The sequence below is a fragment of the Symphalangus syndactylus genome, chromosome 8, assembly GCF_028878055.3.
Source record: "Symphalangus syndactylus isolate Jambi chromosome 8, NHGRI_mSymSyn1-v2.1_pri, whole genome shotgun sequence".
Lineage (NCBI taxonomy): Eukaryota > Metazoa > Chordata > Mammalia > Primates > Hylobatidae > Symphalangus > Symphalangus syndactylus.
The window spans coordinates 101,069,865-101,085,115 of NC_072430.2; the positions used below are offsets into that span (position 1 = coordinate 101,069,865).

Consider the following 15,251-nt stretch of genomic DNA (forward strand, 5'->3'; position numbering starts at 1 on the left):
GATCTGCCCGCCTTGGCCTCCCAAAGTGCTAGGATTACAGGTGTGAGCCACCTCATCCCGCTCTTACCTACCTTCTTATAACTTACACGTGACATGCTTTAAAATGTATTTTTAATATGTTTTTGAATTCAAGATTCAAAAAGATATACATTGAAAAGGATCTCTCCTACCCATGGTCCTTCAGCCATCCAGTTGACCCCAGAAGGCAACCTGTTACCAGTTTGTGTGTGCTTCTAGAAATATTTTACATATATACAAGCAAATATGTTTATCGATTATTTTTTAGTTTTAACATAAATGATAATATATTATAAATACTGTTCATGTAATGTGTCCCGGTTCATTACCACCTTCACATATACTATTTATGCCTGCAATGTTCTTTCAGTACTTCATACTCCCTCCACGTCCCCATTCACTTTGCATCTTCTCTAAAGCCTTTGAACACCCAAGACAAACTTAGATGCTCTCCCTTATATGAAAAGCTCTGTACATACTCTCTTATTGTGAAATTATAAAACTCAGTACATCATATTGTAACTATACATTACATGCCCATTTCCCCCATTGTATTTATCAAGACATAAAGACACAAGGTATAATTTAGTTCTAATTCCCTTTCACCTACACCAAGTAGCTAGATACACCTGGCAAAGACTAGTCATTCAATAAATGACTTTCTAAATAAATAACACACTTAATAACAAAATATATGATTCATATTTTCTTTTTTTTTTTTTTTTTTTTGAGACAGAGTCTCACTGTCGCCCTGCCTGGAGTGCAATGGCGCAATCTTGACTCACTGCAACCTCCGCCTCCCGGGTTCAAGCAATTCTCCAGCCTCAGCCTCCTGAGTACCTGGGACTATAGACGCACCCCAACATTTCCTTTCAGAGGGCAACCGTTAGGTTACACATACGAAGATAGCCAAACAAATCACTGTATGAGAGAAACAACTCTCCTAAAATTCTGCAATTTGCCTAAAACCATTTGCTACCAAGTAAAAGTTTTGCCTTGCTGTCATAACAGGGCAAGAAGCTTTAAAGGATAAAGTATATTTTGCCTAGTAGGCTTGAGATATGGGTTCGTGAGATGTTCAATTAACTCTGAATAAATGAATCTGGGAAAACCAGAGGTACAAGATGAATAGAGATAGTCAAACAATTTTAAATTCAAAACTTCATTTTTGCAAAGAGTTTCAAATTTATGCCCCACCTTTTAAAAAAATGGAGAATAAAACTGAATGTGTTTCAACTACCTTTCTATTTCTGCTAGCTAACTAAAGAAGATGCAAATGAGCAGTAAAAAAGAAGAAAGGCATCAAAAGAGAGAAGAAAGTCATCAAAAGAGAGAAGAAAACCCGATGACTAGGACATCTCACATCTGGGTATCAACCTGTGAACAATTAGAGAGCTGACTATAAAATATAATTAAAAGTAAGCAATATGTAAAATATCTTTAAAACATTTTTATTCATGAAAGCCATTTGGTTCTCAACAGAATGGCCTCATTTATCCAGAAATCTCACTATGTTCAAAATGACTCATTTCTATAGGCTGGTTTTAATTGTATTTGTAAAATAACATGACCTGGTATGCAAAACAAAAAGACTAAGAATACAATATAAATACTATCATGAATTAACACAGCTTTTTACATCATAAAAACCTGCTAAAAATCAAAAACTTCTGCCACTGTGATTATTACTGTATTAGCAAATTATTAATAGAAGTGTAAAATCCCAAAAAAGCAACTTAAACCAAAATAACTAAACCTAGACTACTCAACAACAATAAAAACCCAAAGAGCTCTTTACCATTAGCTACACTAATTTTCTGTCTTTCCAGTCAATTTATGAGGCAGGAAATGCGCCTGTGAGATCCATATGCTTTGTTCTCAACGCTAAGGAGAACAATTTCTACTTCTGTGAATATTAAAATAGCTTCAATAATTGTAGGAAATCTAAAAATAAACGGGAATTAGTACTGTACTGTTGCAAAATGATTTTAACCAAACTCTTCAATGCGGTACAAAACTAAAGTGACCTACTTCAATCTATTGGAAGTCTCCTAATTATTAAACCAAAAATAAGGAGAGAATTATAATAGCTCTATTTTCAGTTTATTAAAATACTAAACTAAAAAGATTTGCTTAGAAATGAACAGAGAAGACAGTAACATGTCAAAATCTTCTCCTTCAATAGCATCCCTACCAAATGTTTCCACTCTCTTATCATCATAAATGAAAAACCAAGGTAAGGATCTAAACACAAATGAAATCTAAATTTACTAGAATTTTTCCCATGGGAAAGAATGCTCTTCAGCAATTTAAACCTTAAGTAGTCTTAAGATCAAAATAATAGCAGCGTAATCAAGTAACAGGCTTCCTCCATAATGACTTGTACAAAGAAGCAATCAGGACTTGCATCCTTCACCCTAAGAAAAAAAAACTGCTGTGATTTTAAGAGTATACTAAAAATGTATTTTATCAATATATGTTATAGTGCATATACATTTTATGGTAGGGAATTATTATTATAATAGGTAGTCCATAATTAAGAGATGCACTTAGAAATAAAAGAATCATTCGGAAAAAATCTCTTAGGACAGCTGTGTAATTTGTCTGCGCCTCTTTTTACAGCTAGTCATGAATGAAATTCTAGATCCTACTATGCCGAACTAACGAAGCCGTTGATTGAAAACATTGAAAATGGCATGGAAGCGGTAGGGGTGGAGAGAGAAGGGTCGGGTCTCTCTTAAACTCCGAACCCAGCGAGAAAACAAAAATAGCACCAAGAAATAGATTTTGTATGCAACTATTAAGAGGCTCGGCTGCTGAGAGACATGCATAAACACAGGTATGCACACACACAGGCAAGCCCACACACGTACGGCCCCTTAACCTGCAAAATAAGAGGATCTGCAACATCTTTCCAAGAGGGAATCTAGTTTCCAATTCAATGACTCGCCAGTTTACCCATAGGCAAAACCCTGGAGTCTCTAAAAACAGCCTTGGGAACTATCTAGCCAATATACACCCTGCAGACGCTCGGTCCCTTTCTAGAAATGCGAAATCTGACGCGCAAATCACTGGGCGCGAGGGGAATTTAGGCGCGTGGGAAGCAAAGGAAGGTCCTGGGGCAGGGGTTACGGCAAGAATGAGAGAGGGATGGAGCTTCGGTTTAGGGAGAAGGGTTGAGGCTGCCTCTCTGGGCATGAGGGGGGGTGGGCCCGTCCAGTCAGAAGAGCTTGTGCCCAGGATTTGGGGCTGGGGAGGAGGCGGAAGGACAGCGGAGTAACTACGAGGACGACCAAGAGGATGCACTCAGGAAATCGTCGAACAAACACCCCACTGTGAAGAAAGGACACAAAGGGTAGGTGAGGGGGGCAGAAAGGGGATGCAGAGTCTCCCCGGGCGGAGAAAACAGAGGCGAGGACGGGACAGGGGGCCCGAGAGGCGCAGAGAGCCAAGGCAGGACGAAACCACAGAAGGAAAAAGGCACCAGGAGCCAGAGTCTTGGAGCGCCCGGCTGAGGAGAGGGCAGAACCTTACCTGATACTCCGGGTACTCAAACATGTAGCTCATACTGCACTTATTCTCCTCGAAGTCGAAGAAGACATCCCACAGCCCCAGGGTTGCCAGGAAGACCATGAAGACATAAAACGCCAGGTTCCAGAGATTGACTGAGTGAAGAAACATGGTGCCGCCGCCACCGCCGCCGCCCCCTCTACCTCCGTCTCCGCCGCGGGGCCCCAAGCCCGGACTGAGCGTGCCAGAGGCTGTCCGACCGCCAGCCCCGGAGCCGAGCCCCAGCCGCGCGCGCCTGCGCTGATGCCCGGCCTGCCCGCTAGCCAGCCGCGCAGTGCGCCTGCGCGCACCAGGACCGCGGCGCCTCTGGCCTGGCGACTCCCAGAGCCGAGGGAGGAGTAGGTGTTGCGGCGGGACCGCGGATCTGAGGGGAAAGAGGAAGAGGGAGAAAGCAGGGTGGGCTGGGCTGGAGGGTGAGGGGAAAGAAGGGAAGTGGGGAGGGAAAGGCGCGAGGAGTGGCTGGCGGGAGGGAAAGAAGAGAGAGAGAGAGGAGGCATCCAGAGGGGGATGGGCGGAGCGCGGGAGCCCTGGAGACGAGCCGGGGGATTGGGCAGGAGGCGGGTGTCAGATGGGTGAATCTGGGGAGCGGAATAGAGCCCAGAGGCGATTAAGGACCGAGAGCGGACCGAGAGAGGGGAGGAGGACTTAAAAGCCCAGGGGTCATCAGCTGTCACCTCGCAAACGCTTCTCCCTGCGGCAGTTTAAAAACCCTTCCCGTTCAATTTTGAAACGACTCAGGCCTCCGCAATTTCGCTTTTCCCAACGGTAATAGAGCACACTCACAGCTCTCTGGAGCAGTTAGCTTGAAGAGGGAACAAATGGCTTTATTTTCCCTCTTCCACCGCCCACTTGGGCCCAGTAGGTAAAAGCGCCGGCTCATATTAAAAAAAAAAAAAAAAAAAAAACACCCGCAAGCCGACGAGATTCTGCTCTTGGTATCAGATGAAAGCCTGAATCACAAAAAGCATCGTTAGTTCTTAAAAAATATTACCAAAATATCTATTAGCACTGACGTCCCCAACAGGTATCTGCGTAATCAGTTTGACGCTGACTCGCCTTGCTCTCCAGAACCTCCACCTCTTGGGGAATGGGTTCTACGTTAAGCGGAGGAGGCAATTTCGTCCAGCTTCCATTCAAACTCGCAAATGATTTAATTCTTTTTGAAGAATTTCGGTTTTGTTTTGTACAAAGGAGGAGTTTTTTAAAAAGTAGCTCTAAATCAATCATGTGTAGCAGCTTCAAAACACTAGAATGTTAGGAAAAAGACATCACTCTTTAAAGCTGACTCAACCGTAGATGGTGTGTGTGTGTGTGTGTGTGTGTGTGTGTGTGTGTGTGTAGCTAACTACAGGATTCTTAGAATGGTCTTTGGCACTAAATGAATTTCATTGAGCTTGGGCTGATTTTCTGGTATATTTTCCTTGCAGAGGAAGTTTGGTTACAATACATAAAATGAAAGAATTTTAAAACCAAAAGGAAGCTTGTAGTTTATCTTGTACAAGACTCTGATATTCAGATTACGCAACTATGAAGGAGAGGTGGAGTGATCCTGAAAATCAAGATATTCTTTACCCTGCACAGAAACAGTTGCAAGTCTAAACAAACACAGCTAGCTACGGAATGTGGAGTATTGACGGAGAAAGACAGAAATGGGAAAATGCAGAAGCAGTCTCCTTTTTTGTAAGGAGATACATCTGGAAGGACCAGGATAACAGGGGAGCTGTAGGTGGTACTGATCAGGAGGGCAATTAAGTAATATGTCATTGAAATAAGTCGTGTATGAGACGTGTCTTTTTTGTTTGTTTTGTTTTGAGACTGAGTCTTGCTCTGTCGCCCAGGCTGGAGTGCAGTGGCGCGATATTGGCTCACTGCAGCCTCCGCTTCCCGGGTTCAAGTGATCCTTGTGCCTCAGCCTCCTGAGTAGCTGGGATTATAGCTGTGCACCACCACGGCTGGCTAATTTTTTTTTTTTTTTGAGATGGAGTCTTGCTCTGTTGCCCAGGCTGGAGTGCAGTGGCGCGATCTCGGCTCACTGCAATCTCCACCTCCCTGGTTCAAGCAATTCTCCTGCCTCAGCCTCCCGAGTAGCTGGGATTATAGGCACGCACCATCATGCCCAGCCAATTTTTTATTTTTAGTAGAGACGGGGTTTCACCATGTTGGACAGGCTGGTCTTGAACTCCTGACCTCTTGATCCACCTGCCTCATCCTCCCAAAGTACTGGGACTACAGGCGTGAGCCACTGTGCCGGGCTTAACTTTTTGTATTTTTAGTAGAGAAGGCATTTTGCTATGTTGGCCAGGCTGGTCTCAAACTTCTGTCCTCAAGTGATCCACCTGTTTCGGCCTCCCAAAATGCTGGGATTACAGGTGTGAACCACGGCACCCAGCCTGAAGTTCTTTATGAGGTGGTGATTTCACTTGGGAATGTCGTGTCTGTTATATTCTATTAATAGGTATAGAATATGTTAAATTTGTAGAATTACACCAACATGACTGGGATTATCAAGAAGAACTCATTTTGATCGCAAGATGTTAAGAGATAAATGTGATAAAGAGGAATATATACTATAGGGTTTTGACATTGTTGACCATAAAAGAGAATGCATGTGGGGTTTGGGATGGAATTACCAGTGAGCACAGAGGATTACAAAGCATTTGGGGAAGGCTTTAAGTTATAGATAAAAAGGGGGGAATACATTCATTTGGGGAAGGCTTTAAGTTATAAATAAAAAGGGGGGAATACATTGAATCTGGGTGCTAAAGAACATCATGGGCAGAACGTCTCCTCTTTATTTCTCCTAGCATGTTAGGAGCAGTATTATGACAAATAAACCCAGGGTGAATCCATACTCCCTCATCTCTATCTCAGTGCTTCTTGAAGTTAATGTGCATGTGAATCACTTGGAGATTTTGTTAAAAAGCAGATTCTGGGCCGGGCACAGTAGCTCACGCTTGTAATCCCAGCACCTGGGGAGGCCGAGGTGGGCGGATCACGAGGTCAGGAGTTTGAGACCATCCTGGCCAGCATGATAAAACCCCGTCTCTACTAAAAATACAAAGAATTAGCTGGGCATGGTGGTGCACACCTATGGTCCCAGCTACTTGGGAGGCTGAGGCAGGAGAATCACTTGAACCTAGGAGGCGGAGGTTGCAGTGAGCCGAGATCCCACCACTGCACTCCAGCCTGGGCGATAGAGCAAGACTCTATCAAAAAAAAAAAAAAAAAAAAAAAACCAGATTCTGATTTAATAGTTCTGGGGTGGGACCTAAAATTCTGCATTTCTGACAAACTCCTGGGTGATGCCAATGATACTGGTCAGTGGACTATACTTTGAATAGCACAGACCTGTACTACCTGAGGACTCTGTTCTATGGAGAAATCCCTGAACTCCAAGATGACAGAGCTTCCTCTTTTGGTGGCCTTCATGAGTTGTGGCAACTAGCTGCATTGACTGTTCACTCAGAAAGGAGTGGGATAGAGAGTCAATGGATTCTTCATGTTTGTAATCTTTCTATCCTAATTTTTTACTGTCTTTTTTTTCCTATCCGTCATTATCCACTCCTAGCTTTACTTTTATATCTAACCTAACCCTACTGAGCATCACTTCAACCACCCTCTGCCAGACCTGTCAACTATCTTGACCGCTTGTCTTTCTATCCCACTCTACTTAAAAACTTCCAACCTCGGGACAATATAATCTGGCTCTGAGCTCTGACACTACTGTATCTGACTACTGCTAGAGAAAATGACACAGTCATTTGAATTACTCTTCAAAAATACTTGGCCAGGCACAGGGCTCACGCCTGTAATCCTAGCACTTTGGGAGGCCGAGGAGGGCAGATTGCCTGAGCTCAGGAGTTCGAGACCAGCCTGGCCAATATGGTAAAACCCCATCTCTACTAAAAATACAAAAATTAGCCAGGCGTGGTGGCGCATGCCTGTAATCCCAACTACTGGGGAGGCTAAGGCACGAGAATTGCTTGAACCTGGGAGGCAGAGGTTGCAGGGAGCTGAGATCTCACAACTTTACTCCAGCCTGGGCAACAAACAGAATGAGACTCTGTCTCAAAAAATACTTATATATGTTTCTGGTCACCACCTTCCTCTTCTATATTTCAGACCACCACTTTTTAAGTTCCCTGCCACTTTTTAAGCTCCCTACATTTCTTCTTCCTTCTCTTTTAGTAGATTTTTAGTACATAACCTTATCTTCATATTACAGAGATAATTTTGATTTTCAGATGCACATTGCTTCAGCTCCTCATTCCTAAGTTCATTATCTTCATCCAGTCCTAATTCAGTTAATACATCTAAAGTGTTTGGCACAATGACTGGCATATAGTAAGCATTACCATGGTGCTTTGCTATCCTTAGAGGACATAAAAAGCAAATCTGTCTAACTGTGTTTTATGTTTCCATCTCCTGCTCCTTTCTTTTCAGGAAGTTAGTTCTATCACGTTAAGGTCTCTATCAATCTCTCCCTTTCTATCCTCCCTCCCCAAAGCATATAAATATGTGTGTGTTTTTTTTTTCCAAAAATCTTCCTTGTGGCTCTCACCTGTAGCTCTTCTCATCTCAATCAGGATTCTCAAAGATGTGATCAATACTTATGTCCAATTCCTCATCTCCCCTTCATGTCTCAGCTACACTGCAATTTTTGCCCCCCTCCCACTCCCGTGAAACTTTTCTTGCAAGGTAACCATTGACCTAATTACCAAATCCAGTTCACACTTTTCAGTCTTACTTGATCCTTCTACTACATTTGCCACTTCTTTCTTAAAACACTGCCCTCTATTGTCTTCTGTAACATCATTTTCCACTGGTTTTCTCCTGTTGATGTAGCCTGTCAGTCTCCATCTCGTGTGCCTTACTTTTTTTACTTATCCCTTACATTTTATTAATCCCATGATTTTATTCCCAGTCATCATTCTACTTTCCAGCATAAAATCCTTCAGTGGCCCCTCAGAGCCTGAATTCTAGTCAGGATTCTTTTGGTTGCAAGAACACAAACTAACTCCAGTTAAAATGGGGATTTTTTTTTTAAGGTAAAAAGGAACTTGGGAATCCAGAATAAGCTGACAAGTCAGTACACACGCTGACTTCAGGGTGTACACGGTTCCCTCATGGCCACTCCCAACTCCAAATTTAACCAACCTTTTAGCTAGTCACTACTCATTATAACTCCTCTTGTCAATTTAGATCCAAATCCTGCTTTGGAGGTTGGAAGGTGGGATATCTCCCATTGATGTAGGTGATTCTTTTGAACTAGGACTCACATAGCAAAGACTGTTAAATAACGATTTGGAGTAAATAGAACTAGAAAGGTAAATAGGAGCCAAAACCGCAGTAGACAGAGTAGAAAAAGGAATGAGTTTTATACAATAGGTAAGTGGAAGCTACTGAAATGGGAAGTATTCAAAGCTAATTGTTCAGGAAGTTTCAGCTTACATCAAAGTCCAGCTCGACTGCATGGCATAGAGTCTCTAACTCAGACCAGCAAGAACTGTGTATTTAGTCCAGGTAGAAGAATAAAAGAAAAGGAATTTTTGTTATTCTTCATTATAAAGAACTATAAAGAATATTTGGTTAACTAATGAAGAACAGGTCCGTCAGCTAAAATGGAAAGGTTCCCAAGATTATATCATTAAGGGAAAGAACAAGGTGCAGAACAGTATATATGTATGTTGTCTTTTGTGTGAGAAAGAGAAAGAGAAATACTGGAAGGAAAATGAAAGTAAGTGTTACCTGGAGGCAGAGGAAATGAGGTGAAGGGGGCAAGAGTAGAAACAAAACTTCTCTATGGATTTTTTGTGTGTGTGTGCTGTGGTTTGAATGTGTCATAAAGTGCATGTGTTAGAAACTTAATCCACAATGCAATAGTATTAGGAGGGTAGGGCTTAATAAGATGTGATTTGGGTCATGAAGGCAGATCCTTCATGGATGGATTAATGTTACTATCAAAGGAGCAGGTTAGTTATTGTGTGAGTGGGTTATTATAAAGCAAGTTTGGCCCCTGGTACCTCTCTTATGTACTCACTTCTGCCTTCCATCTTCCACCCATAGGATGACCCTCTCCAGAAGCCAGCTCTTGGACTTCCTAGCCTCCAAAATCAAATAAACCTATTCTTTATAAATTAATTACCAAGCCTGAGTACAGCAGCAGAACATGGACTGTCGCCTCTCTATATATCTTTTGACTTTGAACCATAAAAGTGCAGTAGCCAGTAGAAAATAATTTAAAAGCAATTCTATAATTGAAAATTGAAACAATAAATTTAACTATAACAAATATTTACGATAAAACTATTGTTAGGAATTAAGATTTTTCAGTGCCAGGGAATAAAGATGCATTAAAAATCAAAGAAAAGTTTTTAAAGTTGATACAGCCCAAATGTCTTATAGGTAGTAGGGTGAGGAATACAGACTACCTATTCAAAAGGACAATAAGAAGAAAGGAATTTTGTATGTTGGGGGTAATCAGGGGTAATCCCTCAGGGATAATCATCCCCATCATACAAAAAACGTAGGACTGTAAGGGAAACATTTAGGAAACAAAATTGTATATATAGTTATTCTCAACTATACAAAATGCATAGAAAAATGTCTTCAGGGAATATGAAAAAATGTTAACACTATTTACCTCTTGGTAATGAGATTATGAATGATCATTTCAGCCTTCTTTTAATTTTTTTCTCTACTTTCCAAAATTGTTTCAATAAAGTTTTAATCAGAATTATTTTATCACTATTACTAATGCAATCACTATATCAAATAAATTCAAATTTGGTTCAGACATGTTTACAGTTGTGTTTGGGGTTTTTTTGTTTGTTTGTTTGTTTGTTTTGAGACAGGTTCTCACTCTGTCACCTAGGCTGGAGTGCAATAGTATGGTCATGGCTCACTGCAGCCTCGACCTCCTGGGCTCAGGTGATTCTCTCATCTCAGCCTCCTGAGTAGCTGGGACTACAGGCATGCACCACCACACCTGGCTGATTTTTTGTTTTTGTTTTGTAGAGATAGGGTTTCGCCATGTTGCCCAGGCTGGTCTTGAACTCCTGAGTTCGAGTGTTCTGCCCGCCTCAGCCTCCCAAAGTGCTGGGAGTACAGACTTGAGCCACTGCACCCCTCTTACAAACATATAACATGTTATATCGTATTAAAAGTGTTAAAATATATGTCATTATATGATACATTAAAATATCTTAAAATGTATAGATACTTCATAATGTTTAACTTATTATGATTTTGTATTCAGCATTTGAGAAGAGAATTTCCTGATTTACTGGGAGAATAGCCAGTTATGTATCACTTTTGGCACCTTTCTCACACTTGGAGAGTGACGAGAGAAAGCCTACAAATTGGTTATAGCATTTGCGTGGTAATATCCATTGTTTCTTATATTTCATTCCTCCATGCATAATTCATTTTTGCTTTTGTTTAATTAGGTCCTTTGGTAGTTCTTTCAAGAAGGGTTTATGGGAACTCTCCTAAAATATGTACATCTGAAAATGTTATTATTTCACCCTTCTGTGATAATTTAGTTGCATATAAAATTCTGGATAGATGGTTCATTTCCCTCAGTACTTTGAAGATAGTTTTCTATTATTTTCTGACATCTGTTGTTGCTGATAAAAAGTCCATTCACCGTCAGATTGCTATTTTTTTAATGGAAAAACTGCCTTTCATCTCTGGTCATTTAAAAGATTTTTATTGACATTCTGTAGTTTTCAATATGATATACGAAAAAGAGGAAATATTTAACTGTTTAGGGGGAAAGGGACCCTGGAGAAGAGTTAGTAATGTACACAATGTTGTAATCGGGACTCAGTGAGTACTTGTTGGAATATTGAGTGAATGAGTTAATGGATAGATAGATGGCTGCAGCCGAAAGAATTGAGAGGGTGATCTTCCACAGTTCAAGGTACTGAGAGGCTTTTTGATCATTCTTCAGGTAATGTTTGCTTCTGATACTTTCTGAAAAGCAGGCAGCTTCATAGTTCACTCAAAACTTACATATGGTGTTAAGGCCATGTTTAGCAGTTCTTTTATTTGGATACATGTTCATATGTTTTAATTTCTTATAGTATGTATCTCATTTTTAAACAATAGATGAGTTCCTAAGAATTATATGAAATTACAATATTTATAAATTGAAACCTCAGTGAAGATATAATGAGTACTGGATGAGGAGATACAAGTTCTAGAACTTTCAATTCTGCCAAGCAGGTATGATTTGGGGCAAGTTCCTCTATTTCTCTAGGCCTCATTTTTTTATATGTAAAATGAAGGTATTTGAAAAATGATTTCTGAAAGTTTATAACTTATATTTTAAATGAATCAAAGCTATTTAAACTTTAGTTAACGTAACCTTTCATAAACGAAAAGACCATATTAAAATCATTTGACAATCATCCCTCAACTGAAATATTTAGTAAAATCATTAGAATATTAGTTTCTTAGAAAACTTTTTACATTTACTCATTTTATTTACTGGAGGCAAAGACTATTTTCCTAGCACAGAGTAACCACCTTCATATTACCTAGATTTTATACATAGGAAGAAGGAATCACACGGTCTGGTATGGAAATCTAGTTGTTTTCTAAAACTAATTTCACTAAACCATGCTGATCTCAGTGCCCTTCCCTCACACTATAGGTTTTTAAATTAAGCTTTATTTTATTCTTTTCCTTTAAAAAAATCCCAAATATGTAGTAGATTGACTCTTAGAAGCTTACATTTATTCCACTCAATTGCTTTAAAGCTCTTTCTCAAACTTGTTAGTTATACCTCCTAGTGCCTTATATATAATAGGCATTCAATAAATATTTGTTTTTAACTTATTTGAAAATAAGCCAGATTCTACAGAGTAGAATACAGAGTACAATAATAAAACCTCACATTTTCTTTGATGCTTCAAAGCTTAAAAAGAAAATAAGAAAATATAATGCTAGCAACTCTGTGGCTGCCAGCCCTGTTTCCAAGGAAACAGAGAGTAGATCATCAAAAACAAAATAAGAATTTTCAACCTGATTACCCTTTTTTCACTAGTTCAGTCTCCATTGCTATATAATGAAAGGCAATATAACGTCAGCCTTGCAATTCAGATTTTTAATTCTGTTTATGCCATCTCCCACTATTAAAACCAGCCAAAAAAATTAATCTCTTGGGTTGAATGCATGTTTGCTTGCAGAGAGCTAAACTCCTTCACAAGGATGAAGACTACCTTGTCAATATAAAGCACTATGTATATGTACTGAATAATCTAATATGTATTCATCTCTAAACTGTCAAATGTTTACATTATGGAATCTCAGATTTTATATTTCTTGGGAATAATACAAGAAAGCAGTGGGAATTTATAAGTAAAGGATAAAGACTTCTAAAATGAGGCCAAGCGCAGTGGCTCACACTCGTAATCCCAGCACTTTGGGAGGCCGAGGTGGGCAGATCACCTGAGGTCAGGAGTTTGAGACCAGCCTGGCCAACATGGTGAAACCTTGTCTCTACTAAAAATACAAAAATTAGCTGAGCATGGTGGCGGGTACCTGTAATCCGAGCTACGTGGGAGGCTGAGGCAGGAGAATCACTTGAACCTCGGAGGTGAAGGTTGCAGCAGCGAGCCAAGATTGTGCCATTGCACTCCAGCCTGGGTGACAAGAGCAAGACACTGTCTCAGAAAAAAAAAAAAAAGACTTCTAAAATGAAATATTTTATTTAAAGAGATAAAAAAGGGTGGGGGACAGAATGCAAAAAGATAGGAAGGAGTCAAGGAGAAATAATTGGATTTTCATTCAAAAGAGCAAAATACCACTGTAACTTTATTCTTTGTTGCACGTATTTATACCTACTGTGGATAAAATTATTATGCTGAAAAACAACAGCCATAGATAACAAAATCTTGACTTAGCATTATTATATTACCTAGTAATGTTATATGTTTCATAAGGGCAATATTCCTTTATTGGAAAATTTTAGTTAAAGCCAAAGGATTTTCTTTGGGGTGAAATGCTCAATCAAAATTTATTTTAATGGAAATACAGTTTAATAGGCTTTAGATGACATAATTTCATATAATGAATACAGAAATTCAGATAATAGCTTTAAAGGGAAAGAATGATTAATTCTTTGGAATTATGTGGAATTCTTTCTTACGTCTATTTTCTGTTTATATATCTATTTGCCCCCAAAGAATTCAAACTTTTCTTTTTTTTTTTTTTTTTGAGACGGAGTCTCGCTCTGTCCCCCAGGCTGGAGTGCAGTGGCACAATCTCAGCTCACTGCAAGCTCTGCCTGCTGGGTTCACGCCATTCTCCTGCCTCAGCCTCCCGAGTAGCTGGGACTACAGGTGCCTGCCACCACGCCCGGCTAATTTTTGTATTTTTAGTAGAGACGGGGTTTCACCGTGTTAGCCAGGATGGTCTTGATTTCCTGACCTCGTGATCTGCCCACCTCAGCCTCCCAAAGTGCTAGGATTACAGCCGTGAGTAACCACACCCGGCCCGAATTCAAACTTTCCAAAGGCATAAGCTGTGCAAGGGTCTTGGTCACTTTTTATACCTAAACTCGGTGGAGGAGCTTGTAATTGGAGGTACTTCATAATTACTTTTGAATACTTTTTAATAAAGGTTTTAGCTACATTTGGGCCTCTTGCTATGACATACAAAATCTGTGATATTCAAATACATTGTAATTGTAAATACTAATAGCCAAGGTAGATTATTTACTTTAAACAACTCTTAATACATAAAGTTTTTGAAAAAGACTAGCAGAATAAAATATTACTTTGGAAAATTAGCTTAGCTAATGAAAAGGACCTAATGTTATAAGAGAATACCAATAATGCGGTTATGTTAAAAGAGGATACCGACAACATGTGGAAAAAGCATGTACTTGTCTTGAGAATGGTAAGGAAAAGATGGTGGGTTTGGGCTAATGCACATATTCGTATATTTAAGCAAAGAGTGGAACTTGAGACCTATGGAAATATTAGCGAAGGATCTGGATAAGGAGATTGGACTAAATCAAGAGTCAGCAAACTTTCTGTAAAGAGCCAGATAATAAATATTTTTGGCCTTGGGAGCCATAAGGTTTCTGTTGCAGCTAATCAACTCTGCCATTGAGGCATGAAAGGAGCTATAGACAATAGGTAAATGAATGATTATACCTGCAATTCTAATAAAATTTTATTTACAAAAACATGCTGTAGGCCAGATTTGGCCTGTTGGCAATGCTTTGCTGACCCTTGAAGTAAATGATATCTAATTCTGTATTCTACATTCAATAGTCTACATCTGTGAATGTTAGCATTACTCAACGTGGATTTTCTGATTTTCCAAACTCATTAGACATTGGTCAAGAAATGTGACTAATGGTGAAATTAGGAGACAAATTTAAGCATTAAATATAATTCAAATTTTAGTTAAATGTGTGTCAATTTAACCAGAGTTCTGTCTATTTAGTATCACTGTGCATATGTGAAATACTGTGACATTGCTTGATGTAGTGTTATGACTAATTTTGTTAATAGATCCATTCTAAATAACTACCTAATATATTTTTATGAAGCATATTCAAACACATATGGATATAGAAAATCTCTCTTTGGAACTTTAAGGCTATATAAATGCTATTAATTTTTAAGAATCTTAGATTTCCTCTT

General features: G+C 39.6%; 1 protein-coding gene across 6 annotated transcripts in view; it reads right to left on the bottom strand.

The window, feature by feature from the left end:
- The window catches only part of PGAP1 (post-GPI attachment to proteins inositol deacylase 1), a 120,198-nt gene that overhangs the window by 84,732 nt on the left and 20,215 nt on the right, over window positions 1–15,251 (bottom strand). The window contains exon 1 of one of the 6 annotated variants that reach the window (XR_010122194.1): window positions 3,553–3,847. The exons of 1 other annotated variant lie outside the window; for it this stretch is intronic. Coding sequence is in view for 3 of the 5 variants with exons in the window: in XM_063644853.1 (XP_063500923.1) it covers window positions 4,645–4,815 (171 nt within the window). In the remaining 2 variants the exon portion in view is untranslated. Of the gene's footprint in view, window positions 1–3,552; window positions 3,859–4,644; window positions 4,871–13,137; window positions 13,239–15,251 lie in introns of those variants that run through there. 4 more of the 6 variants (XM_063644856.1, XM_063644853.1, XM_055290098.2 and 1 more) reach the window with 4 other exon arrangements.